Source organism: Trematomus bernacchii, unplaced genomic scaffold (assembly GCF_902827165.1).
Source record: "Trematomus bernacchii unplaced genomic scaffold, fTreBer1.1, whole genome shotgun sequence".
Classification (NCBI taxonomy): domain Eukaryota; kingdom Metazoa; phylum Chordata; class Actinopteri; order Perciformes; family Nototheniidae; genus Trematomus; species Trematomus bernacchii.
The window spans coordinates 2224791-2252403 of NW_022987966.1; the positions used below are offsets into that span (position 1 = coordinate 2224791).

The following is a 27613-nucleotide window of genomic DNA, read 5'->3' on the forward strand; positions in this document are numbered from 1 at the left end:
AATCCTGTTGTATTTGAAATAAATATTGTATTAATAATAAAGTAAAATAAGTATCTTTTAAGATTTTGTAAAGAATTTACCCCGCTTAAGAGGTATTGGAAAGATATAACCTTAATATTGATTATTGATATGCGTTATGTCATTTCGGATAGAGAAACAATAGCCTATGCCATCTTTCTTTTCACTGTGATTATTCAATGGTATTTTTGGACTGATATTAAAACTTTATACATTTTAAATTGGGTATTCATTTATATATTCGTTTATTTGATGTGATGTTGTATTTCTTTTTTATGGAATTGATAACAATATGAACTATATTATTCAGCTTCTAATTATTATTGGCAAATATCATATTCACAAATCCAAAGGGTCGGACTCAAAACCCAGCTTTAATCGTGTTACATATTGAACTTTCAAAAACCTTCAACATTTTAAAAGAATGACACTTCATTTGATTTCTAAAATGATTAATTTTGGACTCGCTGTAGTGTACAAAGGTAGAGATTACAACTCCAAATTCATAGATAATCAGAAGCAGCTCCTTCCCTCTGGTGGTCAGAGTGTGGAAATGCATTCCACTAGTTAAGGCGTCACACAATAAGATAGAAACACTTCCGTTTAACACTTTCGAAATAAAACGTTTTTAATAGACTTACCTGCGTAGTCACAATAACATGTTGTCTCATCAAACCAACATGTATATATTGATTTATATAATTTCTTTAATATTTCATTTAATTCCTTTATTTTTAAAACTAGCATAACCCACTAACTGAGTTTAATTCGACCGAAGAGGCAAAGCGGAACTGTTGTTTGACGTCATTGTTTCACAGCGGACACTTATTGGAAACGCACGTTTGGAGCGCATTGCCGTCGCAGCACTACTTGTTTTTGTCAACAGCAGCTTCAGACAGAGCGGTCTGTCTCATTGAACTTAAACATGTCTATATTCACGCCAACAAATCAAATACGGCTGACTAATGTGGCGGTGGTGAGGATAAAGAAAGGCGGGAAGCGCTTTGAAATCGCGTGCTACAAGAATTCAGTGATGAGCTGGAGAGCAGGAGCGTGAGTAACATTTATATGAAAACCCAAAATATTTAAAGGATTTGACGAAACATGTCTTTTGTATCATAAAATCAAGCCGTTTTTCTTCATAAATGTGAGTTTGATGCCTGTCATTCTGTGTTATCCAACTCTGAATGTCCATTTTATTTGACTTTCTTCCAGAGAGAAAGACCTGGATGAGGTTTTGCAGACACACTCAGTGTTCGTTAATGTGTCCAAGGGTCAGGTGGCTAAGAAGGATGACTTGACAAAGTCTTTTGGGACAGATGATCAGACGGAAATCTGTAAAGAGGTCAGTAATAACTTCCTGCCATCCTCTTATTCATCATCATTACCTGTGGTGTGTTCCCTAAACCTCATCTTCTGTTTCCTTTCCTTTTCTGTGGGACAGATCCTCACCAAAGGAGAGCTCCAGGTGTCAGACAAGGAGAGGCACTCTCAGCTGGAGACCATGTTCAGGGACATTGCGTCTATCGTGGCAGAGAAGTGTGTGAACCCCGAGACGAAGAGGCCGTACACAGTCAGCCTCATCGAGCGGGCGATGAAGGACATCCACTACTCTGTGAAGGCCAACAAGAGCACCAAGCAGCAGGTGAGGAGAGGCATTAGTGTCCCTTCACAAATAATTGGAATGTATTTCAGCTGCATACAATTGATTTGATCTGTTAGTTTGATGTATTACCATATAATTATGTAGACCTTTCAAAGACATATGTATAAACGTACGTAAAATGATGTTGGATGGATTTCAAAAGATGAATCTACACCGACAGCTTTTTCCTGGAGCCAATAAAGACACAAAAACAGTTGGAATCATATATTTCCACATCTGGAGGGGGATTCTTTTAATTTATTTCACAGGCGTCTAAAAAAGATATTGATCTTTGCTCACCCCAAGTGGAGCAAACCGGCATTTCCTCTGCAGCTACATTTATTTCAACATCTGCTGTCTTCTGTGTGCAGAGAAAATTAAGCCGTACAAGTGTATTGACATATTTGTACTGGGAATAGGATATTGTGATACAGGCGGGAGTGATCATTTTTGCCGCATTATCACTGAAAGCTATATTAAAACAATCATGGTGGAATTTTTTATGAGATCTGCACCTGGCAAAGATGTTTTTTTGTAGGTCTAGATTTCGCTGTAGCTCCACAAAACTTCATTCAAAATGGAATTTGAACTGCTGGAAATGTTATATTTTACAATACATTTATTGTGCAGCCCTATTGTACACATTTTGACTAACTGACTCGGCTGTTCCCAGGCTCTGGAAGTGATCCGGCAGCTGAAGGAGTCCATGGAGATCCAGAGGGCCCACATGAGGCTGCGCCTGGTGCTGCCAGCCAAGGAGGCCAAGAGGCTGAAGGAGAAGCTGAAGCCGCTGCTGCAGGTGGTGGAGAGCGAGGACTTCGACGAGGAGCTGGAGATGGTGAGGACACCAGACACCAGACACCATTAGATAAATACTGGTAGACACTATTAGTCCCAATTCCTCAGCTGGATGAGGCCCCTTCTTTAAGGTGGAGGGTGTAAATATACAAAACTTTACAATCAAATGCACACACGTATGCTGTGTTATTGACACAGGTCCTAAGTTAAAAGCTAAACAAAATACCTCGTTACCCTGAGGTTGTTAACATCTGAGAGTCACCTCACTGTTTGCCTTGAATCCTATAGCACCACATATTAATAATAAATACATAAGTTTAATAATACAAATCTTATTCCCCAGGTGGTTCTGGTGGACCCCGGCTGCTTCAGGGAGATTGACGAGCTGATCCGCTGTGAGACTAAAGGCCGGGGGTCTCTGGAGGTCCTCAATCTGAAGGATGTGGAGGAGGGAGAGGAGAAGTTCTAGGAACCCCCCCCCCCATCAGGACTGTCATCCACACTGACACGCTTCACCCCCCCTCACAGACTGTATCTCTGAGGGACTATATTTTTGAGGAGACTCTTGCAAAGTTCAGCCAATCCTGTTCCAGAGTGTTTAAACAGATGTGTTTAACTGAAGGAAAGGTTTTTGCCAGATGTGCGTGCTCGGTGGAATGTATTTTGAAAATTAATTTGAGTATGTAAATTAATTTGTTACATTTTACTGAAAAAGTAAAAGCTCTGGCCTGCAGTGACTTATTTATTCAGCTTCACAAACACAACTGTCAGACTGTGTGCCATATAGTCACGCTCTATATCCCAGTGTTATGGATAATTACCTTAACCCAAAAACGTATATTTTGTCATAATGAATGATCTTTCTCTCTAACAAATAAATATATTAACTTGACATCTTCTTTGTTGTGTTTAGATGGTGAGTTTCCTCCTACACACACAGTTCATTTTCAAATCAATTGAAATCAGAATGTTGCAAAAAAGGACAGAAAATAAAAGTTGTACTCCTTATGAAGAAGAGCTACACAGTACACAATATAAAACCCTACAGGTATTATCTTGAATATTGTATTCTGATTTATATGCAGTGTTCCTAAAAGGCTACCATACTTTTTTTGTAAATATAGCTTAAAAGACTATTTGACACATTTAAATTTGTATTTTTCCTACGAAGTAATTCTAAACACGGCTTAGAATGGTATAACTGCAGAAATATGAAAGCAAATAAAAGTTTCATTCTTTTTGATATTCAAGTCGATATGAGCATTTGAACTCAAGTTAACTTAGTTCAGAGAACAGAATCAGAAATGTAGCTTCCTTGATAAAACAAAACAGCAATTGTGTCATCAGTCATTAAAAAGCACAAATGTGCAAAGACAATTGGTCAGATTCCGTCTTTATTTTAAAATACAAATACTCAAAATAGACATCTATGTTGCGTTCTGTGGCATGAGTTAAAATCACTGTAAAGCATGACATTAGAAGAACTCCTGTAAACAAAGATGTCTGAGTCAAGTGCAAAGCTTTATTCCAGTGTCCTTTTGTGCAGAAGAATTCACCTCGGGTGTAAACATGTTTGCCACTGAAACCAGCTGATGTAGTGCAATGTGTCTTTAGTTTTAGTATCAATATTCACTCACATTTAAGACATTATTAGTGATCAGAGGGCTGTATGTCTTAATGTCAGTTTGGTATTAGTAATGGCATTAAATATAGCTACACAGTGTTAGCTTCAATAGAAATACAAAACAGGATGCAAATTAAAAACACTAACAATAAAACATGACACAGCATGTCCCCCCCCCCCCCCCCAGTCACTTCACATGTTGATGGTTTTCCAGTTATATCCAGTCCCCTCACACGGGCCCTGCTTGGCGCTCATACTGGCTCTGAGTGAACGCAGTCCTGTGGATGCGGCTCAGCGGGTGGGCGGCCTCCTCCTCTGGACTGGAGGGCCCGCCCCCTGCAGGCAGCTGCACCGGACCCCCTGTGGGGCACCTGGTGGTGAGAAACACACCCCCCGCCAGCATCAGAGCAAAGGAGATCCACCCGAGGTAGAGCGCAGGCCCCCAGGCTCTCCTCAGCAGGGCGGCCCCCTCCAGTGGCTGACTGGTGTGATGGCACGTCCATGCAATGGGAACCAGCAGCACGATCCCAGACAAAACAAAGAGAGCTCCAGAAAACACTTTGACCTGTCCCCTCAGGGGGAACCACACCGCCCCCACCCCCCCTATCACCACAGCCAAAGCCCCGGCACCGACAGCCGCCATAATGAGGGCTCTCCACGTGCGGAAGTTTCCAGAGAGAGACATGAGAGACTGGTAGAAGGAGCAGTGCAGACTTCCATCGTGAGCCAGGTCCCAGTGATCCCATTCCAGCCACACCCCGTCCCAGTAGGCAGGCAGCGTGGCCGTGTTGTTGTCCATGGTGCCGCTCACCGTCCACAGGGCCAGGCAGCGGGTCAGGATGGCACACAGCCACCCGGTGAATGCCACGCCGAGGGCAGCGAGCTCCAGCTGCCGCTCCATGACTGCAGGCCCGGCCGTCTAACCAGAAACAGCTGGCGGCTGGCTGCAGGGCGCGGTGTGTGTGTGTGTGTGTGTGTGTGTGTGTGTGTGTGTGTGTGTGTGTGTGTGTGTGTGTGTGTGTGTGTGTGTGTGTGTGTGTGTGTGTGTGTGTGTGTGTGTGTGTGTGTGTGTGTGTGTGTGTGTGTGTGTGTGTGTGTTCAGAAAGGGGAAGCCAGTTCTGTGGCATTTCTGAAGAGAAGGCACGGCCTTGCTGCTGCTGGGTGGAGGAGGTGGAGCAGGGAGATTCCTCTGTTTGCTCTGCCATGGTTTCAAAACAATCCCTTTCAAAACAAAGCGTCCCCTGTGCGCTCATTTTCAGACGCTGTGTCTTGTTCTGAGAGGGAACTTGATTTAAAGAGCACAAGTTATTAATGTGATTGGCTCTGTTGCTCTCACATGTAAGGGGCAGTGGAGCTCCTGGGGTTGGGGGGTGGGGAAAAGACACCTAATAAAAGTGTATCTCTACAGAACACTGATTCAACTACCACATGTTTACTCCAGAGTTTATTTGAATTCTACGATGTAAACAAGATGCAAACATTGTCATGTGTCATTCATTAACATTACATAATATTAGAATGTATAGCAAATCATTTATTCATGGTCCTTTTATATATTTCAACATGTTTTCTTTTTCAATATACTATATTAAAAAAACTACTGTCAATTGCATTATATCCAACAGCTCAATACATGTATCCTTAAAGGTCCAATGAGAAGGATCTAGGGGGATTTATTGGCAGTAATTGGATATTAATAACCATGTTTTCATCAACATGAATGACCTGAAACTACATATCATTTTGTTTCTGTTAGCTTAGAATGCATGTGTCTCACTGTTCTGAGTTTGTATCTTTATGGTTGAATGTTATTGTAAGTAACTTTTTATAAAGGTGTTAGCTAAAAGGAATGTGATGTAATGTCCCATATATAAAGACGACAGTTCGGCTCTGTGACTAAGGCCTAGGCTCCACGGGGACGAAAACGGGTTGAATCCGCATATTTCTCATGCGTATAGCCCTTTACTAAGGCCTAGGCTCCACGGGGACGAAAACGGGTTGAATCCGCATATTTCTCATGCGTATAGCCCTTTAAGCTCGACGACGCCGTAACGGAAACGTAGAAACAGACCCCGCAAACGACAACGGGTCCAAAGGTGGATAGATCTGGGAACGGAGCGCTCTGGGGGGTCCAACGGGGCCGTGGGGTCGCCTATACGGTCATCCATTTCATAGCCCTGCCTCTCCCCACCTCTGCTGCTCACCCCCGCAAAAGTACACTGCACACTGAATTCAGATTATTTATCTTTATCTCGATATGGACATAAACGCGAGTGAAGTCTAATCTGACAGGACGGAGACACGCAGCTCCTCCGGCTGTGAAGCAGCGGGAGCAAAACACACACTTCAAGTCAGATCACCACCCTTAGCTATTTTAATTACCTCTCAAACTACCTAAACTAGTTATAAATATGTTTATTTTTACTGTCGGGTTTACTTACTGGATCAGCTGCTGCATGAGGAAGCATGAAGATTTAAACTTTAACACACATTGACCGGCGAAAAACTCTGCGCGGTTCCCTCCGCCCCCACCGCGGAGAATAAACAGAAGTGCAGCCATGACAACCATTCGTCTTCGCTGCTTTTGTGGAGGAAGTTGCTGCTTTTGTGGAGGAAGTTACAGCGCCACGTACAGGTTCGGCATATGTACTGCAGCTTTTCCAGCGGTTGGATGTAAACGGAGCTGTCTCGTGGAGCTTGACACAATCCGGTGTATATTGCGTGTGGGCGGAAGCTTTTTGGCGTTTGCGTTTGCGTTACTCAGATGCGTTTTGCCGTATGCGTTCCCTTGGAGCGTTCCAACAATGCCCCTCCCCCATTCCTCATCTTTTGATTTATACAGAACATCAAAGCAGTGCAGCAGCCCCCCCCCCCCCCCCCCCCTTGAACATGCTGTTTGCACAGGGCTACATCCAGAGAGCTTTCTGCATGTTCAAGGCCACTGTAGTTCTCTGACCCACTTGAAAAGGAAGGGGTTATTTGATTGATGTATTGCTTTTCTCAAACATATTCATAATTATCCTTTTTTGAATCCTTTATTACTTTCACGACTTTTGTCACAGGGGGTAACAAAGGCAGGACCCAAATGCAGTAGCCTATAAAACAGGGGAGGCAGGTATAAGAGTCTAACAAAAGGCAAGCTTTATTAAATAAGAAGCTGGTACAAAATAAACACAAAAACTGGAGAAGCAGACAAGGTCAAACAACAACTAGCAACAATCGGGAAGACTTCGAGGACACAGGAGGGCAGACAAGGGAAAGCAAGAACAGGCAGACAAGAGATTAGGAACCACACCAAGGGAACGATGACGAACCGGCAAAGGACAAAAAGGAATACAAGACTAAATACTGTACACACAAGACTAATCACAGAGACAAGACACAGCTGGGGAGGCCAAGCAGAAACACAAGGTGAACACAATCAGACAATCAGGGGAACACTCAAATACAGGAAGTTTAACCAGACAAGACACAAAGAGGGAACACGTTTCAGAATAAAACAAGAAACTATCAACACAAATACTAAGTTCATGACACATTTTTCCTTTCATTGTTATTTTGTTCTATTTTTGTTGTGTATGTGTATCAAATGTTCTACGCCACCTTGTTTTTAAAGACTTATTGTTGGGTATTTCTCTGTTGTTCTTATCATTGTATGTTTTTGAACCAATGAAAAAAAAGAATGGAATGGGAGGGGTTAGAGCAGGGGTATCAAACTCAAGGCCTGCGGGCCAAGTCCGGCCCGTACTCCATTTTATGAGACCTGCAAGAGCTTGCAAAGAATATAATACATTTATTATACGGCTACATGCCGCTTTACAGAAGCATGTTGCCCATAAACTACATGTCCCACAATGCATCTCATTTTGTGACATGCGCATTGAAGAGACTTGCAATTATTTGTAATTATTTGTCCTAGACTTTCTGCTTTCAGACGTTGTTAATTATGAAGTTATTACCCTATCCGATAATAATCCAATGCAGAGGCAATAATGTAATATAATACATTATTTTATATATATTATATATTTATATATGTATATTTATGTCGTCTTAAAGTTACAACCGGCCCTTTGAGTGCAACCATAATGCTGATGTGGCCCGCGATGAAATTGAGTTTGAGACCCCTAGGTTAGAGGAATCTGCCTTCTTATGGCACTAAATCCCACACACTGGTTCTTTAAGTGGTGTAATGTTTCCAGTCCTCAGGTCAAACGTAGTTCTTGAAGGCGTAGCTGCTGTGTGTGGGTGCCCTGGCCAATGTGTACCCACTGGAGGGAAACCTGCCTCTCTGTGGGGGGCAGCTGGTGCACAGAATGGCCCCCCCGCAGAATAGCAGCCCAGATGACACAAACCCAATATAAATGGCTGCCCCCAGCTCCCTCTTCAGCACCTCAGGGACACGTGGGTTGTGGAAGTCTCTGATGATGGAGTTGGCCGACCAGGAAACAGCAACTATGGTGGTGAGGGCCGCCAGGCAGAAGATGGCCCCGGAGCCCAGCACCACCCGGGCCTTGAACCTCGGGTGGCTCAGGCAGTTGGTGCAGCGTGCCCCCAGGAGGAAGATGAGGAACCCCAGACACCCGAGCACCAGGCTGATGCAGATGAGGCCGCGGGCCGCCTGCAGGTCGGGGGCCAGGTCCAGCAGAGCGTCGTACAGCTTACACTGCATCTGGCCTGTGTACTCACTCACACAGGTCATCCACAGACCCTCCCAGAACACCTGCATGACCACCAGGTGGGTGCCGATGAACGCCGTCACCTTCCACATGGGCAGGGCACAGATCAGGATGGTCCCAGCCACGCCCATCATGGACAGGCTGATGCCCAGCTCCTGCACAGCCATGGGACACTGTGCAGCCGCGCACTGCCTGGAAACATAGAGGAGGGGGAGAGTCAAAAACATGGAGGTTTTTATTCAGAATGGGCATCTGAGAGATTCAAGTTAATTCAATCTGCAATTTGTTACTCAGTATCATGCAAACATTGATTTATCCCCATACAGACACGTCTGCATACTTATTAGTATTTGAGATTCATTTAAAATAAAATGCTGCTGGATGGAATAAAGAGATCTGTTAAGATTCAAAGTCATTTGGTTTGGGATGTTTTTCAGTCGTTAACCTACAACTAAATAGTGTTTTTCTGCATCATGTCGACATAATGTTCATGTATTGTTTTCATTTCAACGTACAACTAAAGATACTAAAGATTCAAAGATGTATACGACTCAAATGCTTTATTTTCATTTACAGCGTAGTTATGGCGATGAAAACAACAATTCAACATACATTATACCTAAAAAACATTAAGACATAAAGAGTTATACAAAAAGTGCAAGAAGGGAATGATGCATGTTACCCAAAGTAAAATGCCCCCTCTCCCCCCCCAAAAAGCTATATACATGTACAATAGAATAAGATCAAATACATTCAGAATGTAAAATTAAACAGTGTACAGTGGAATAAAACGCTGCATATAGTAAATCAAAAATAAATGCACATTTAGACTGTAAACAGATGTCTGTGTTCTAAACTAGGTGAATACTTATATAAAGTAATATGATGTATAATAAGAAATGCAGACAGACACAAGTTACAAAGTGTCACTGTGCAGATAAACTGTGTTCACTGTTATCAGATGTGACGCTGCAGAGATGTTTAACCGTAAAGCAGAAGTTGTTTTCTGTAGCTGACGTCAATAGATACAATTTGAGAGAATGTCTAGGCATGGTGGCAAATGGCCACTAGGTTGCAGTGTGCCAAAAGAGACAAACACAATGAAAACGAATGGGGGCAAACATTGCTGATGACTGGAAGAATCTGGGTTTTAATAACAGAGAAATGTTAAAAAAATATGTTTGTTATTTAAAAAAAGGACAGAAAAGAACAAAGAATAATTTGAATCATCCATTTTTTTCCTGAAGGTTTTTGGTGTTGCAGAGTTACTGTTTGTTTGCATGAGAGTTATCTGACAGAAATTGTTCACATCTCTCTTAGACTCAATAGTATATTTTAGATTTAAAAAACAATATAATTCATTTGTCGGAAGGTTTCATGACCAAGGCGAAAAAAGCACAGAAAAACATACATTCCTTTTGTCAAATCTGTGTATTTGTCTGAACTAAATAAGGAATTTCCTGGATAACATGTCAGGGCAAATTACTTCCAAATTCAAGTCCAAATACACCGCATTTCTGCAAATATGACTGTTACATTAAATCCAGAGAGGCCTTTTCACTTATCTTTAAGATACTGGTTAAAAAAAACGAGTATAGACCTTATTGATACTCATAAACATCTACCTTTATTCCCTTGTTAGAATAAAGAAAGTAGCTGTGGAGCGTAAACATGAAAGTAAACCCCTGAGAAAACAGAAACACAGAGTGGAGAAAGTTTTCATTTTGAATATTTTAAGCTCCTCAGACACATCCTGAGACAGTTTGACCCTCCCTTTTGTCCACTGATCTGCAGTCTGATAACATGACGAAACTAAACCATCCCATCATTTTGGTGGGAATGTGAACGAACAACATCGACACTTCAAAGCATCTTTTAAATCCAGGTCAAAATGTACCACTAACAAAAACTTAGACATGTGTGTCTTTAGATAGATAGATAAGATAGAGTCACCATCTTTGTTCCCTGGTTAGTCATCTCTGGTAAGAACCTGTCAAACAGGTTCTCTCAGTGTTTGGTTTAAATAACCACGGGTGCCATTATCAAATGTACATAAACAAGAAGCAGGAGAGGGAGGAGTTTACAATAGAAGGTCATTTATTGTGAAAAAATATAGTATTACAAATACTAATGGACTAAAAAGGTGCACAGTGCATTTACAATAAAAACATTTTTCAACTGATACCAACCACTTTGCAAACTACCACCATATAAAAGTTCACAAAGAAGAGTACCAACAATATTCAAAGCAATGTGAGACAGAGAGCGTCTTCATACATACAAAGTGAGACTATCTTATTAAAACAAAGTGCATGTTTCCTTCATTGTGGGTTGTCTGTGTGTGTGTCCTTTGTACAGGTTAACTCCAAGTTTCCTTAACAACTTCTCCCTTTAGAAACTCTCAAATATACGTCTTGTTTGGTGTGTAAGATCCGATTGAATCCACTTTGCTATCTCCAGGCTTGTTCAGGAGGTACTTCACCGAGGGGGTCTCATCTTCTTTGGGGGGACAGCTGGTACACAGAAGCGCTCCTCCCAAAACCAGCAGCGCCCCGGCCCCCCAGCCGATGTACAGAGAGGCCCCGAGCTCTCTCTTCTGGGCGTCGATCAGCACCGGGTTGTAGAAGTCCCTGATGATGATGCTGGCGGTCCAGGACACGGGGATAAGGCAGAGCAGTCCACTGATGATCAGCAGCACGCCAGCCGCCACAGTGGCCCTCGCCTTGGCCCGGTCATTAGGAATGAAGTTGGTGCACTTTCCTCCAGCGAACGCTATGAGGATCCCTGCGAGCCCTGTGACGATGGAGACCACCACCAGGGCCCGGGCCCCCTGCAGGTCAGTCCCCAGGGCCAGCATGGAGTCGTACACCTTGCACTGCATCTGGCCTGTGCTCTGGACCACGCAGCTCATCCAGATACCCTCCCAAATGGTCTGTGATGTCACTATGTTACTGCCAATGAAGGCCGTGACCCGCAACATGGGTGCGCCGCAGACAATGATGACCCCGATCCAGCCCAAAAGGGCCAAGGCACATCCCGCCATCTGCATCCCCATGGAAGCCATCGTGTTCTCTCTCCGAGCGTCTCTGAGAGAGTACGAGGAGCTGATGGGGTGTTTATGTTCGTCTGAAGCAGCATGAGAATAAAGAATGGGAGGCGTGAAAGAAATGCAATTGAGAACCCATTAAGGTCCTGCCAGAGAATACCAGCTGTGCAGGATTCTTTGTGCGTCGGGACAATACAGATTTAGGTTTCTGGATACAGATGAGGATTGTGTTTCACATAGTTTTGTTTATTCTCTGAACAAGGAAATGATGCATGTGTGAAAATGCATCGGCTTTAGAGCATATTGATTGAAAAGCGGGGTACGGGGGGGCCTTTGAAGGACAGAGTGTAACAGTATTGTTTATATAAGGGTTAAATGAAATGTAGTCTGTCAACTGTGAGAAATATATTAATCCACACTGTAAGTTATTGTCAATTTTTATGTGTGTATGATACAAACAAGGAGATCGAAATGCCGTTTCTCAGCGTCACAAAGGATAGAAATATATACATATATATATATATATATATATATATACATACATACACACATGTACACACACTTATATATATATATATATATATATATATATACACATACTCATACATAGAAACATAATATGCATACACACACATTAAGAGGTATACATAAAACGAAGGCACAGCAGTACAAAATTACAGTCTACACACAACTTTGGAAAGACAAAATAATTATTAAGATATTTTACTCCTAACTTTGAGAGGAAACATTTTAAACTGAAATATTATTAGGCATAGATGTTTATATAGGGTTCTGTATAGTTGCAGTATTTTGTGGCATAACACCATTACATAGGCAATTATTCGATTTTTCCACCAATTGTAGCTTAGTTTAACTGTCAACCTAACCATTTATTTTTTAACACTGATTTGATTTTGTGTACTTTTAATCATCAAGCTATACTGTCTGAACAGTCGTTTCATCCTGTGCCTACAACAATAATATACATAAAAAACTTTTTTAAAGTAAAGTTTATAAGCAGGTATACTCTACTTATAGTCATACGTTGTACAGATTGTGAAGTCCCCTGAGTCAATTTTTTTTCAAACATACTCTTCCACTTTCAAATGATGCACCTACTGAAACCTATTTTCCAGTCACTGCTTAGTAAGACTGCAATGCATTTGTTCCATTGTGTTCTCTGACATCAGTGAGCCAGGCACACGGTCTGTAACAGGTTCAGTCAGATTCTGTCAGAGGACAGGTAAGGAATGTGAAACCAGGTCCTACAGGGTGTGTTCCCAGCAGTGAAACACCTTGCAATCTGTGCTGACATTATGTTTGTCATTAGATGTCTGCAGAATATAATAGACATTCCCTCTCTGCTCCATAGCTTCTCTTAATAACTGGACTTAAAATCCCACTGGACATTTTACATTCATATTCTATTTAATATTGAATAATCCATTCTTGCACAATAATATCCTCCATTATATTTGTTACTGGAAATGTGTATTTCCACATGTATATTTTCCATATATATATATATTTTTTTGTTTTTATTTTGTATCTCTTAACTTTTTAACTTTTTAATGCTATAATATTTCTATTTCTGAAATATATTGGACTGTTTATTTCTGTGTCTTAATTTCTCTTATGTACATTGCCTTGTGTTTTTATGCTGCTGCAACGCAAACATTTCCCATTGTGAGCTGCTCCCATTCTTTGTGAACTCCTCAAACTAACACATTGTTTGTAACTGCTTTTTTGAATGACACATGGTATTTCTGATCTAACACTCAATAAGCAGAAAGACACAATTAGTCTGGGGCTTTTATGTTACAGTATGTTACAAATAACTGTTAAAAAATACATTTTGTGGAGCCTTGGTTTGAAGGGTTAAGTGGTTGAAAAGGCGATTTGCGTAGTTGGAAAGACTGAAAAAATGTAGTCCATTTACCATGTACATTACATGCCGGGTGTTTCATGCCATTCATGATAAAGGGTTATGGTTTTGTTTAATTTAGGCACAGATATATCAAGCTAAAAATTATAACTGCTTATCTAAGGTAGGGGAACCTTTTTTGTCGCGGTCCCAACATTAACTAATACTAACCAGTTTTATAAGGTTATGGAATTACCTGTTGAACATAAACTGTTGGTTAAAATGAGAAATTAACAGTGCTTTCCCTAAAGAATGTATATAAAAAGTGGGCATAGCCACCATTGCACTTGAGTTTGATATTTTGACCGTCGCCATCTTGGTTTTTTTGGGACCAGAAGACAAGGGGGTGGAGCTAAGCACTAACCCACACCAGACAAGACATTTTCTAAATGTTACAGTTGACTTTAATAAACTACAAAAACAATGTGAACAGGAAGACAAAAACATGGACAACACCCAAACACAACAACACCGTGGTGGTGACCTGTCAATCACAAGTTAGCCCCGCCCTACATGTCGCTTCACTGCTATTTTACTCTAAATTGGACCAGAATTTAGATTATTTTGACTATAAACTAGTGAGTGGGACCATAAAGTAATTAGGAACATTTTAACTGAGGTAATAAATAAAGTGAGAATAAGGATCATTTTCTCACTGGCTTCTATAAAATCTGACTTGGCTTCACTTCTCAGGCCCAGAGGCTGCCCCTTGGTTTCCCCTGTTAATGTCACGTCATTTCCTATAGCTACAAATTGACAAGTCACAATTACAACCGATACTCAAGCAACCTCTGTGCCATTGTTAGTTATTGTGTTTTTATTAAACGTTTCAAAATAAATGTTGAGTCTACATTTTTGTCCAAAAACCTTTAAGCACGCTAATGAGCCACACGTTTATTCATTATGAACAAGGGCATTATTGATCAATTTGAGTCAATCCCACAATTGATTTCCTGCTGTTTTAAATGCTCACTACAACACCAAATGGGTAAGTATTGACTAGGAAAATAGTCGCCTATAAATGCCAAATTTGTTTTAATGTTGCTTCTAACTACAGTGGAAGCTGAATGCATTTTTTGGCACACCCTCACCTTCTTCCTAAAGATAAGTGATTAAAATCTCCAGCAACATTGTAGTAAAACATGTCGAGCAACTGTATTGTAAATAAAAACGACAGTTCCCAGTCAGTAAATCATTTAGGCTCTATTGTAATTCAAGTTTAGTGGAAACGTGTGACCCATATTTTAAAAAAGTACATCAGTTACAATGAGCATGGACGTAAGTGCAAGATACCAAACAATATATTAAGAATGCACTTAATGTTAGTTAAGTCTTTTTATGGGACTTTTTGACTATAAAAATGTAGGATGGCACCAGAGGCCTTCACACGTCATGGTTGAATACAAAGCCTGTTCCCTGCTGGTGTTGTGAGTGTTTGGCTTTGATTGATTGACTGTTGAAACAAACACAAACTTGTTTAACTGGTTTAACGCCTGCAGGAAGCTTTCAGACATACTGCAGAATGTTTTTGAATACACATTGTTGTGACACACTCTCTGGCTCCATCATACTCACTTTAAACATATTCTAAACCGTGAACATTTTGAGAAAAGAAAACTTTAAAATGAAAAAAGGCACCCAAAAGAATTTCATTTAAGCAAACGTTTTATTAAAAATCTGTGATTTTGGTAAACAAAAACAGTATTGGATAATGTATTTGCCAATAATCTATGTAAAATATTTTATACGGTACATTCACAAAATATCAAGGGTACTGTACAACTTTCCCAGCTTGTGTTAATCATAACATTATTCTAGCACAGCTTGGATACATTCAGAAAAAATTGAAAAGTTGAAAAGTTTGATATAGAATAGCTTTCATTCAGTCCAGTTATTATGCTGCCACAGAAATAGTTTCACAACTCTCTTTGTACTGTGTTCCCTTTAAAAAAAAAGAAACACTCTTTCTTGCCTCCACCAAAGAAATCTGAATTTCTCACAAAGTCAGTTCTCACTGTGTCACTTCAAAAGAAGTAAGACACAACTTTTGGTGCTATCGGAAACTCACAATGAAGGAGGATTACTAAAAAAATTAAATTACTTAGAAGTCTTTTTCAGGAGAGCGCTGCACTCAGACGTAGGCACGACTGGTGGCATTTGACCTGGCGCCGGAGTACTTGACGGGATATTCCGGGCTCTCTTTGGGGGGGCAGGAGCTGCAGAGGAGGGCACCGCCAAGGAGGAGAAGCCCAGCTGTGCCCCAGCCGATGTAGAGCGCAGCCCCCAGCTCTCTCCTCTGGGCGTTGGTCATGAGTGGGTTGTAGAAATCCCTGATGATGGTGTTGGCAGACCAGCAGATGGGGACGAGGATGAGAACACCAGCACAGATGAAGATGATCCCAGCAGCAATGGCCACCTTGGCTTTGGAAGTTTCATCCTCAACAAAGTTGGTGCATTTGCCTCCAACAACGCCCAAGATGACTCCGAAGGCAGAGACGATGATGGCGATGACCACGAGAGCTCTGGCGGCCTGGAGGTCCTGGGGCAGAGCCAGCAGGGAGTCGTAGATCTTGCACTGCATCTGACCGGTACTCTGCGTCACACAGTTCATCCATAAACCCTCCCAGATGACCTGCGCCGTCACAATGTTGGCTCCGATGAAGGCCGTGACCTTCCACATGGGCAGAGCGCACACAATGATGGTCCCCAGGAAGCCGATGATGCCCAGGGCAAAGCCCAGCATCTGTCGTCCCATTGACACCATGATGAGGTCTTGATAGAGTCACTTGAACAGAAGCGTTGTAGTTTTCAGGAGCAGGTCAGTTCAGTTCAAGTTGTAAAGTCGAATAAAGACGGCTGAACCTTTTCTTGCTTTATAAGGACGTCCTTGTTGAAGGTGGAGTCAGAATGTCCTTCCTTCTGACCTGAAACCAGTGTGCAGAGTGATTTACCCACCCAACCAGATTCTTCACATTATCCACACAGGGACCCGGGAGTAGTTTCGACGAGATGAACATCAGCCTTATACGACTATGTAAATGAGGAAGCAAAGAGCAACACATTCCGGAACACTGGTGTGCCAGTGGCCAGCCTTTGATTGGGCACGTTACCGGAAGATCAGGTCCAGTCACTTGATTCACGTTTAAAAATAAACCCTATATGGGAGGGAGTATCACCGGATGTCCAATGTTAACGGAAGGAGCCTCCATTTATGTTTTTTATTATTCATGACCTCTATTTAGGTCATCTCATGAGATTAAACTTTATATTTTTCTAGGAATTGATTTCGATTTTTCAAATCAGAAGCTCGCATGTTGATCAAAGACACAGTTGATTGCATAAGTCACTACAAAGAAGTCTTTCCTTTTGTATTGGGATTTTATTTATAAGTGTATTTTGTGTCTTTGTTTATTTCAGGGGTAGTATTCTGATGTTGTATCAATGTATTCACAGTGTGAAGCGAGGTTGCAAAGGGATTCAAATGAAATAAAAAAGGTTGTTTTAGGACTCTTTTACCCAAAGATGGAACTGTGTTAAAAGATATCTGGATGTATCGCTGGTTGAAGAGGGTTGTTGAAACTGAACCGAACTTTAGATGAATACTATGGAAAATGTCCCTGTGTATCTTAATTATTTCAATTTATACTGGATTTGCTTTATTTAATTATTTACTATACTTTGTAACCATCTGTCATTTGAATGAAAACGACCTATGTCAGGATATGTCTTGTTTTGTTCAAATGAAAATAAACAGTTAAAAAAAAAAAAATGGTTATAAAAAATCCTTTGCTATAGATTTGAAGAGGGACATTTTTTGTCTATTAATTTATCATTTTCGTCTCTCAGTCACCCATACACAGAAGGCCTCTGACCTTATAAAATTAGATAATATTCATAAAATTGCTTTAAAATAATAAAAAGGTGTTGTTATAATGACTCCACAAACAGATAAATGAATATATCAAAACATTTTATTCAAAATCATTCAAATACTCAAAGATTAAGTGGCATTTACAGAAAACAAACATTACAAATCATCACTATTTACAAAATGTGCTTTTAATGACAAGAAAAATAAATACAGTATCAGCAGGGACTTCCTTATGAACACATTCATGTTGACACAATATTTCTCTAATATCAAGACTTCATAAACTAGGAACATTTCTACCATAGAGCATAAAAACAATCCAAATCATATCATGTTAGATTCAACAAGTTTCTGAAGTCATCCTGGCAGATATCTCAGTCTTTATCGTGTTTCTGTTCTTTCATTTCAGAGGTATTGTCTAGCAGAGTATGCGGTTGGAGCTCCATAGGGTTTGGTCGGTGCGTACGACCCGGGGGCCGTGTAGGGCTGGCTGGAGGGGGGGGGCATACACAGGACCATAGTTTGCTGGGCCTGCATAAGGGTACATTTGTGCCGGTGGGTAGCCTGGGTATCCATACATGGGTTTCTGTGGAGGGCAGGAAGTGGTTAGGATGATCCCTCCGAGCAGAAGAAGTGCAGCAGCGGCCCACCCGATGTAGATGGAGGCTCCAAGCTCCCTCTTCTGGGTCTCGATGGTCAAGACGCTCTGAAAGTCTGTGATGGTGATGGCTGCCGACCAACAGACGGGAATCAGGACCAGGACGGCGGACACGATGAAGAGACAGCCGCTCATGATCACCACCTTGGCCTGGGATGAATCTTTCTTCAGGCAGCCAGTGCACTTAGCTCCAACGAAGGTGATGATGAAGCCGATGAAGCCCACGATGAGGGAGATGATGACCAGGGCCCGGGCGGCCTGCAGATCTGCGGAGAGCTTCATCACAGAGTCGTTCAGCTTGCACTGCATCTGCCCGGTACTCTGCATCACACAGTTCATCCACAAGCCGTCCCAGATGGTCTGCCCCGTCACAATGTTGGCTCCGATGTAGGAGGTCACTCTCCACATGGGGATCCCACACGTCACAGCTACCAAAACAAGGCCTATGAAGCTGATGATCTGACCCGCAATTTCCTTGCCAATCCTGCCCATAGTGAAAAGGCTTGGTCTACGGCAGCAGAGAAGACAGCATACAGCTCTGGTCCTTTTCCCGAGTGACACAACTCTCTCGCTTGTTGTTTGTCAGAGAATGCGCTGGAGGAGGGCTCTCGTCACCAGGTGAGTTCTTCTGGTCAATCAAGATTCCTCTTCCTAGAGCTAGAGGAGTGGCACCCTTTTTTTCAAACGATGCTAGCTGTTGTAGTTTGAAAAACACACTTTCATATGCAGATTCCACTGCCGTAAAGATGGTTTTATTGGATGGACTTACAGCCACTTAGAGACTTCAAAGGTCCTGAAACCAGTTCACTAAAGGACGGCCTCCTTATCACACAACTGATAAGACAGCAACTAAGAGATAATGACATTATCTCTTCAATTTAAAGGTCATATGATCAGTTTTACTTAAATATGGAAGGCTTTGCAGGTTTCTAGTGTTTATCATTTAAAAAAACACTTCTTAAAGACTTTTACACAATTCTGTTGAGACAATGTTAGGAAAAAGGAGGGAAGGACATTGTGAGCTGCTCTTTATACCTTCTACAAATTGCTTTTACAAGATGGGTTGAGTTTGTTTTCTAAGTTGAATCACTATAGCGATCAACCACAGTATCACATACAGAACCAGAGCAGAAACACAGAGTTATTTAGAAGGATGGCTAGTATCATACTGAAAACAATTCTGCTCCAAAATCAAGTAAAAGAATAATAAAAGCAAGGTGTCTTTGCTTGTAATAAGTTAAATAAATCTTCCAATAGAATAAGTGAAAATTGCTTGGGTTCCTTGAAATTAGATGGGATATTTAGATAAATAAGATAAGATCTTGTAATTAGCTGGGAACACTTATTTCGGACTGTATTGACCAGGATCAGGAAATGTTGTGTTACAAAATAAGCCAGACATGTCCATAAGTCTTCTGTTTTCTGATGTTTGTTGGTGATTTTCCATAAAAATGTATTTTCTCATATCAAGTTATATGTATTTCTTGAAACAAGAAAGCAGCTTCAAAACCTTGTGAGACGTTACATATCTGAGACATGTTTCATCTGAGATACAACTCAAAAATATATTTTCAAGAGTATTTGACTTAAAAAGATACTTAAGATGCATTGTCTAAATACAAGACCCTATATCCAGAGGTGGGAGAAGTACTCAGATTGTGTACTTGAGTAAACTTGTAGTGTAGGAATACTCTGTTACAGTAAAAGTCCTGCAATCAAAATGTTACTCAAGTAAAAGTACAAAAGTATCAGCATCAAAATATACCAAAAATACCAAAAGTAAAAGTAGTGATTGTGCAGATTGGTCCATTTCAGAATAATATATATGATATGTTTTATAATGGTTGATCATGAAAGTGTTCTCAAAGCTGGTAAAGGTGCAGCTAGTTTGAATGACTTTGTATACTGCAGGGTAGCTTGTGGATTTACTCCAGGTGGAACTAAAGTCTGATTTAACACTTGATTATATTTCACAACATCTGTAAAGTAACTAAAAGTATTAATGTAGTGGAGAATACACAATTTATACTGAATTATAATGGGGTAGAAGTACAAAGTAGCATACAATGGAAATATTCAAGTACAAGTACCTCAAAATTGTAAGTACAATAGTTGAGTAAATGTACTTAGTTACTTTACACCTCTGCCTATATCTCACTGCATTGTAACTCTTAAGTTATTATGTCTTACATCAATTGTAAAGACTTATTCTGACTAGAAATTAGACATTTTTTACAGTGCTTGATGCACAGACCAAAATATGATATATGTTTGAGTTGCACAGACAGCATCAGTTGCTTGTATGTCTGATATATGATATATGGCAGTCTGCCCCGACCTGAGGAGGAGGGATCCGTTTCAGATAACGATCACTTGATGGAGTGATGAGTCACAGGAAGCTAGCACTGTCAGCTGATACAATCACTTTACTTTGAAAAAAACACATCCTATGACAGATACCTCTAAACAAAGTGATGACACTCTCACACCTTATCCAGTCAGGTGAAACTGCACACACTGTCTGTTTGTTTGTTTTGCTGATGTGTGCAGCAACACTTAATATTACATTTGGATAACACACAGTGCTATAAGTAAAACAAAACTCACAAATGGTGTCAATGTACTGTGAGTGTAAACTCACTTCTGAATAAACCTACTTTACCTTGTACTTTTGGTAATGATTGTGAGTTTCTTTCTAACCCGTATTGTCTGAAAACATATAATAGATTGGATTGATGCTTATACTGACTGGTCTGAATGTATATCTGTCTGTGTAAATCTCCTTTTCCTTTTGTAAATGATCCCAAAACAACAAAAACATAAATGGTTTAATATGGTGATTTGTCTTTTTTCCAGTTTTTTCCAGAAACTACAACTCAGCAGTAACCTCCTCCTGAATCGCATTGCTCCATAATCATTTCCTCAGCCTACTGTGATGTTGATTTTATTACCTCTTCCTTTTCCTTTAATCTCTATAATACAACTAAATGCTTGAGTGTCTCAGAAGTAAACAGTAATCATACAGTGAGTATAGAGTTTATTTACAGAACATTACAAGATTCAGAAACACAGAAATAGAGATATAAAATTGTTCAGCAGTGTGAAAATGAAAGAAAAATGCATTCATTTTCCTACATTGTTTACGTGTTACTGACATCCCTGTGTTATCAAGACAGGCCAATCAATACAGACCCTGCTTAAGAAAAAGGAAGCTGTACTTTTTCTTCCTATATCTGTTCAGATGTTACCATTTCAATAGAATAAAGATGATTGCATTTTTAATTCACTATTAATACAATCTGACTAAATATTTACACAGATTTGATTGAATCGGAATTCATATTTTACTTATCGACCTGCCACAATACATTGTGGATTAACATTTTTAAAGGCTCTTTCATATTATTTTGTCTTGTTTTGTTGTTTAAATAGACAGAATTCTGGTCAAAGAAATCATGTTCACTCATTATAGGAAAGCGCTTTGCTCACATTAAAGATGGCTGCCTTCCATCTCCTAGGTGACAGAGAGGCCCAGGGCCCCGCTGGCACAACTCCCTGTGAGGAAGTCATTGTTAATGTTGTTAGTTACACTTGCTTGACTAGACAAAATGTCCGCTCTGAGGAAGGTCACTTTGACACTAACCACAAACCAAACTCAGGATTCAGCTCGAGCTGTATCTATGCTATACTTACAATACCGGTGAATATATGTTTTAGTTTGAGCAAACTATGATTACATTTTTCTGGTGAACAGAAAAATGCTTCAGTCTTCTGATTTAAGGGGTTAGATTGAGGCACTTATTTAGTTTACCACTCGATTCTATAATTAAATATGGAGTTTAAATCCAGATCAAATGTACGTTAAAGGTCTTGAACATGTTGTGATTGAATGTTTTGTTGAATGTCTGTTTGTTTCTTAAAATCTGTCCTTGTTGATGTTGTAAATGGAGCTAATGTGATGCAAGAAAGACATCAGACGTGACCTGACAGTAAAGCATCATCCTATCGTATTCTGTGTTTCATTTCCTGTGACCCCAACAGTCCGTGTAGGAAGGGCTAACCCTCTCAGACGTATTCTCTGGATGTGCTGGTGCTCTTCACAGGGGTGAATCTTTGTTGGTAGTGAGGGTTTTCTTGTTTGGGGGGGCAGTTCCAACAGAGCAGGCCCCCTCCCATCAGCAGCAGTGAAGCAGCCGCCCAGCCGATATACAGCGCCGCTCCCAACTCGTACCTCTGGGACTCGATCAGCAGCGGGTTGTAGAAGTTGGTGATGATGGTGTGAGCGGACCAGGACACGGGGATGATGACGAGAAACCCCGACACGATGAACAGAATTCCAGCCAGGATGCAAGCCTTGGATTTGGATCGCTCCTCCTCGATGCAGTTGGTGCACTTCCCCCCGGCGATGGACAGGATCACCCCGAAGACCCCGGTCAGGATAGAGATGATGATCATGGCGCGGGCCGCCTGCAGGTCCTGGGGCAGGGCTAGCATGGAGTCGTACACCTTGCACTGCATCTGGCCCGTGCTCTGCACCACGCAGTTCATCCACATGCCCTGCCACACCGTCTGAGCCGTGATGATGTTGGCCCCCACGAAAGCAGTGACCTTCCACATGGGCATGGCACACACCACGATCACCATGAACCAACCAATCAGGGCCATGGATATACCGATCATCTGAATCCCCTGAGAAACCATGTTGCCGGCTCTGTTCCTCACACGATAAAATCCAAAAAGGAAGACAGGTGGAGTGATGTTAGCTTGTATTTATAGGTTGTTGTGTGAGAAGAAGGGACACACACATGAGGGTATGTGAGTCCTGGGCTCCTATTGGGTAGAAGGAGTTTACACACAAACAAAGATTCAGTGACCTTTAAGAGTGCTGACCTGCTCAAACCATACGTTCAAGGTCAGATACAAACAGAAAAAAACTTTGTTGTCAACTCTTTATTTTCCAAATAACTGGGATTTCAAAGTAAAACATTTGGCCAGGTACATTTACAAATTAATTTAAAATTTCAATTATAAATCTTCTATGACAATAATATAACACAAAAGTAAGTAACCCTCTTTTCCCAGAGATTGTTGAATAACTGGGTGTGTTGACACAAATGTAGTTATGATCTAACTTGAACACCTGCCGTATTATGGGTTAAAGTTTCAGGTCTGTAAGAATAAATACAGGATGTGTTATTCTGTTTACAGCAAGGGGCAGTGTTGGACAGGTAAGGATTTAGATATTGGGCAATGGAAGTTTCCTGTGTAAAAACAAACAACATTCATCTCATTAATTGTGAGGTCGATACAAATATAAGGTACATATTTTAACACATTGCTGATGCTATTGCTAAACTAAAGAACATTGTGTTGCTTGTTACATAAATGTAAGCTTTCAAGGAACTGTGGAGAACAGATTGTGTCTCATAGATCTAAGAATGATACTTTTCAGGCTGTAAAAGAGCTCATAGTCTTTGTTGACTTTTAGAGAAAAGCGAATCATTTTCTAGCGTTTAAGAGACTTATTCAAACATTGACAGTTTGTTCCCCCATTCACTCTGAGGTAAACCTATTGTCTTTTTACACATATTTGGTCATAGTTGCTCAATCATTATTTCTTGGATATGGAATGTGGTAAATAAGTGCACAGTATTGAATAAGACCCACTGTGAAAATGACATGTCTTTATTTGTCGATGTCACAAACAGAGACACATCAGATTGTTCAAACTTTTATCTTGCCCTTAATAAATGCATTCGGTTATTTTTTATTATAAATAAATTATTAATATAATCTCTGGTCTAGGTATATTCACACTTATGAACACTGAAAAACTGATTTAAAAATGTGTTTTGTGTGAATTAGGAGTAATTTAGGATATATTTTTGTAATCTTGATAGTATGTATAATTATGTCCTACATTTATAAAACATTTAGCCTTGTTTTAGTTATAAATTACTAAGAATTATTCACCATGTAGAGCAGAGTCCTCATCTCTCATGTCACAGCTTGATGAAGGTGCTTTAATGGCATGTTACGAAAAAAAGAAAGAACAACCACAACAAGATAATTCAATGTTGATACAAAAAAATCTTTATTTACAGTTTCAGACATTCACATATTGTATAATACACATTTTGAAATGAAATAATATGTAAAAAAAAGGCACAGATTAATCAAGTTAAAAGTTTATCCAATTTCTATATGTATATTTCCCACCCTGGGATTATGTTTGGGTGTGGTCCACATCGCCTTGGCACTGAAGTAACACATCTTGAAGTGCTGTATCTCAACATGAAAATAACAACTAAACAGTGAGCCCTATAGAAATCACCGTGAAATTCAAATCATACTCATTGTGGCAATCTCAGGCGCCACAGAGCATTCGACCCAAGTCTTTGTTCAGTTCTATCATTCTGTTTCTCTCCTCAGACGTAGTCCTTGGGTGGGTTTGAACGGGGAGCGGAGTACTTTGCAGAGTAGGTATCCTTGGGAGGGCAGTTGGCACAGAGGAGAGCCCCACCCACGATGAGAAGGCCTGCGGACCCCCAGCCGATGAAGAGTGCAGCTCCCATCTCCCTTTTCTGAGAGGACATGGCGAGGGGGTCATAGAAATTCTGTATGATGGTGTTGGCCGTCCAGCACACAGGGATGAGGCACATGACCCCAGTGATGATGAACATCACCCCGGATGCCACGCCAATCTTAGCTTTGGTGCTCTCGTCCTCCACGCAGTTGGTGCATTTCCCCCCACCGATGGCGAGGAGGAGGCCGAAGACGCCGACCAAGATGGAGAGGATCATGAGGGCGCGGGCCGCCTGCAGGTCTGAGGATAGATTCAGCATGGAGTCATACACCTTGCACTGCATCTGACCCGTACTCTGCACCACGCAGGTCATCCAGATGCCCTCCCAGGTGGTCTGAGCCGTCACGATGTTCTGGCCGATGAAGGCTGTCACTTTCCACTGAGGAAGGGCGCAGACCACAATGCACCCAATCCATCCAATAATGCAGAGGGCAGTGCCCAGCATCTGCAAACCCGCTGACACCATGTCTCTTCAAAAGTTTCCTGCAGTCGTCCAAAGAAAAAAGGTCCAAAGGTGTTTCTGTCTTGCTTGAGAGAGATCCCAAAGAGTAAATGTTTGGGTAGGGTTAGAGCGGGTCTTTTATACACTTAACCCGGGAGGGGCTTGACACACACGCTGTGTCAGCAGTGACGTGAGGACTACCCCCCACCCCCAGCCGTGGACATGTGTCCTCATGTCAGTAATTGTCTCTGTCAGGTTATCGCCGCAGGTGGAACGCGTGTGACTCACAGGTTTTGGTTTAGCAGACAAAAAAAAAGCACCAGCCACACCTTCAATCTGCAATTGAAGCTTAATGCTGTTTTTCTCTTTACAGGTTCTCTGTTATGGATGGAGGTATCAGAAACTGAAAACAACAAATAGGCTGTTTTAAGAATTGCTTTTTTTAAAGATGGTTCCTTTACTTTTTCACCCTGGTAGTTCTTGAAATGTATCCTTGATCCATTAAAACAATTTTAAAGCATGATTAAAAGCAAAAAAATCGACAGTTAGTCCTATTCAGGCTGTATATGAGCACATCATTAAAAGAAAGTATAACAAATTAATCTACAACAAATGACACAGCTAAGATTTCCCCAGAGTTTCACCGTTCTATCAAACATTGACTTTTTGTTTGCAAAGGAGTTAATGTGTGCTTTCAAAGCTCTGATGTCAAGACAGTGACGGAGTAATATCTTTCATCTCCGTTTCCCAATCAAGGGTGGAACACACACACACACACACACACACACACACACACACACACACACACACACACACACACACACACACACACACACACACACACACACACACACACACACACACACACACACACACACAAACGTACAGCAGTTTTGCAGTTGGCCAATCGTACAGACTGAAATGATATGAGAGGAAATGTATGTCTGAGTGAAGGTACGTGCATAAAACTACTAATCTCCTACTCACTTCACCATATCTTAGTCTGAGAATAGAATGCTAGGTACACAATATTTCAAATTCGATTAGTTGAACCCAAATTCATGACCTTCACTGCAACTATTTTGTTACTTTTTACCTTCATGAACAGGAACAAATCATATTGTCAAAAAAATGGTATACCTTGTCCTGAATAAATTACTTACTTTGATAAGCTTTAATCTACAGAATGCATTTAGTCCCACTACCCAGAACCCTGTTCATTGAAAAAATATAACATTCAAGTACATCTGAACTGCGCACACTGGTTAAAACAGGGTCAAAGCCAATGGACACACCCAGGAAAAGATTCAAAAACTAGATTTTGTGCAAATATAATGACCCCTATTTGTCCAGTCTCAAAGAAATAACTTATATGAGCGTGCATGAACAGAAGATGAATCTGACCTTCAGTGATGTCAGTCCTTGCAGGTTGAGGGTTGCAGTCTTCTCCTGGAAGTGGTCTTTGGAGAGAGATGTGCACTTTGCAGTCCGGGGGTCCCGCTCGGTTTATCGATAGTTTTCCGCAGCAGTGAGGGAGAGGAAGATGTTGGGGAAATGGCAAACACTACGCCAAGTGATTCCTATTGACACACTGTTGCAAAAAGAGGGAATAGTGAGAGGGGGCAAGAGAGGTAGAGAGGGAATCAGATTGTTTCAGAAATGAATGGAGGCAGTGTTTAAGGGCCAAAACTGCCGTTAGGACTATAATGCCTCTATTTGATCCAAGGTAGGATGATTAAAGCCTCTTTGGCCTGGCTATGGAGATTGGGTTCCACACAAAGGGGGGCAGGGTGGAATTTCAACTAAGAATCTGAGGAGAGATGGTTTCAGGGGGGATTATAGTCCTGATGTGCAGGGAGCCCACAAACACACGTCACATGTTTTTAAAAGATGCACATATTAATACGATAGTAAAGTTGTGCTACATTTGTGAAGGTGTGTGTTTTTGAAAGGGCGTGACTTATCTAAGCATTTCAGAGCTGATACATTTTGCCAATGTAAGTTTACTCGGTGAGAGAGTTTCGAAAAAGGGCTCAGTGCAAACTTAGCGGCAACAGGTTGAGGACTCGGCTTCAGGAGCTGTGAGAAAATGCCAGAGGGTGTTGGAGTGACAAGTGGCAGCAGGTTGTTTGAGGCAAGCCCAGACTCACAGTAACGGCTGGCTCTCACTCAGGTGTCCAACCCTACCGTTAAACCGGCTGGGGCATTATGCAGATCAACGCTAAGTCAAAGAAGCTAAAGCAGCCTGCAGTGCACACAAGTGTCCTCATTCAGCTGCTAAACGTTTCCACTATGTTTATGGATCTAAAGATTAATAGGTTT

At 41.1% G+C, this 27613-nt stretch overlaps 7 protein-coding genes and 1 pseudogene across 7 annotated transcripts; 1 reads left to right on the plus strand and 7 right to left on the minus strand.

Moving 5' to 3' along the window:
• Nucleotides 1-845: 845 nt before the first annotated feature.
• sbds (SBDS ribosome maturation factor) lies at nucleotides 846-3353 on the plus strand. The gene is made up of 5 exons (XM_034115932.1): nucleotides 846-1071; nucleotides 1234-1363; nucleotides 1463-1663; nucleotides 2337-2501; nucleotides 2805-3353. Exons 1-5 carry the CDS (start codon nucleotides 944-946, stop codon nucleotides 2928-2930), a joined length of 750 nt encoding a protein of 249 aa, XP_033971823.1. The 5' UTR covers nucleotides 846-943; the 3' UTR covers nucleotides 2931-3353.
• Nucleotides 3354-3827: 474 nt separating this feature from the next.
• On the minus strand, nucleotides 3828-5055 carry LOC117471089 (claudin-4-like). The gene has a single exon (XM_034115888.1). The coding sequence runs from the start codon at nucleotides 4984-4986 to the stop codon at nucleotides 4315-4317; it is 672 nt and encodes a 223-aa protein (XP_033971779.1). The 5' UTR covers nucleotides 4987-5055; the 3' UTR covers nucleotides 3828-4314.
• Nucleotides 5056-8295: 3240 nt separating this feature from the next.
• On the minus strand, nucleotides 8296-8931 carry cldnj (claudin j). Its single transcript, XM_034115918.1, has one exon. The coding sequence runs from the start codon at nucleotides 8929-8931 to the stop codon at nucleotides 8296-8298; it is 636 nt and encodes a 211-aa protein (XP_033971809.1).
• Nucleotides 8932-10840: 1909 nt separating this feature from the next.
• On the minus strand, nucleotides 10841-11919 carry LOC117471131 (claudin-4-like). The gene has a single exon (XM_034115931.1). It carries the CDS (start codon nucleotides 11826-11828, stop codon nucleotides 11166-11168), a length of 663 nt encoding a protein of 220 aa, XP_033971822.1. The 5' UTR covers nucleotides 11829-11919; the 3' UTR covers nucleotides 10841-11165.
• Nucleotides 11920-15381: 3462 nt separating this feature from the next.
• cldne (claudin e) lies at nucleotides 15382-16699 on the minus strand. Its single transcript, XM_034115902.1, has one exon. The coding sequence runs from the start codon at nucleotides 16496-16498 to the stop codon at nucleotides 15866-15868; it is 633 nt and encodes a 210-aa protein (XP_033971793.1). The 5' UTR covers nucleotides 16499-16699; the 3' UTR covers nucleotides 15382-15865.
• A 988-nt stretch (nucleotides 16700-17687) lies between these two features.
• LOC117471137 lies at nucleotides 17688-18897 on the minus strand (annotated as a pseudogene).
• Nucleotides 18898-21283: 2386 nt separating this feature from the next.
• LOC117471077 (claudin-4-like) lies at nucleotides 21284-23022 on the minus strand. The gene has a single exon (XM_034115873.1). It carries the CDS (start codon nucleotides 22962-22964, stop codon nucleotides 22329-22331), a length of 636 nt encoding a protein of 211 aa, XP_033971764.1. The 5' UTR covers nucleotides 22965-23022; the 3' UTR covers nucleotides 21284-22328.
• A 1311-nt stretch (nucleotides 23023-24333) lies between these two features.
• LOC117471078 (claudin-4-like) lies at nucleotides 24334-25411 on the minus strand. Its single transcript, XM_034115874.1, has one exon. The coding sequence runs from the start codon at nucleotides 25313-25315 to the stop codon at nucleotides 24692-24694; it is 624 nt and encodes a 207-aa protein (XP_033971765.1). The 5' UTR covers nucleotides 25316-25411; the 3' UTR covers nucleotides 24334-24691.
• Nucleotides 25412-27613: the final 2202 nt, after the last annotated feature.

Bases quoted from the DNA above. Each gene is read 5' to 3' on its own strand.
- sbds (XM_034115932.1), top strand. From the start codon at position 944: ATGTCTATATTCACGCCAACAAATCAAATACGGCTGACTAATGTGGCG. The intron at 1,072-1,233 runs GTGAGTAACATT...ACTTTCTTCCAG, and splicing joins ATGAGCTGGAGAGCAGGAGC to AGAGAAAGACCTGGATGAGG. The intron at 1,664-2,336 runs GTGAGGAGAGGC...GGCTGTTCCCAG, and splicing joins ACAAGAGCACCAAGCAGCAG to GCTCTGGAAGTGATCCGGCA.
- LOC117471089 (XM_034115888.1), bottom strand. From the start codon at position 4,986: ATGGAGCGGCAGCTGGAGCTCGCTGCCCTCGGCGTGGCATTCACCGGG.
- cldnj (XM_034115918.1), bottom strand. From the start codon at position 8,931: ATGGCTGTGCAGGAGCTGGGCATCAGCCTGTCCATGATGGGCGTGGCT.
- LOC117471131 (XM_034115931.1), bottom strand. From the start codon at position 11,828: ATGGCTTCCATGGGGATGCAGATGGCGGGATGTGCCTTGGCCCTTTTG.
- cldne (XM_034115902.1), bottom strand. From the start codon at position 16,498: ATGGTGTCAATGGGACGACAGATGCTGGGCTTTGCCCTGGGCATCATC.
- LOC117471077 (XM_034115873.1), bottom strand. From the start codon at position 22,964: ATGGTTTCTCAGGGGATTCAGATGATCGGTATATCCATGGCCCTGATT.
- LOC117471078 (XM_034115874.1), bottom strand. From the start codon at position 25,315: ATGGTGTCAGCGGGTTTGCAGATGCTGGGCACTGCCCTCTGCATTATT.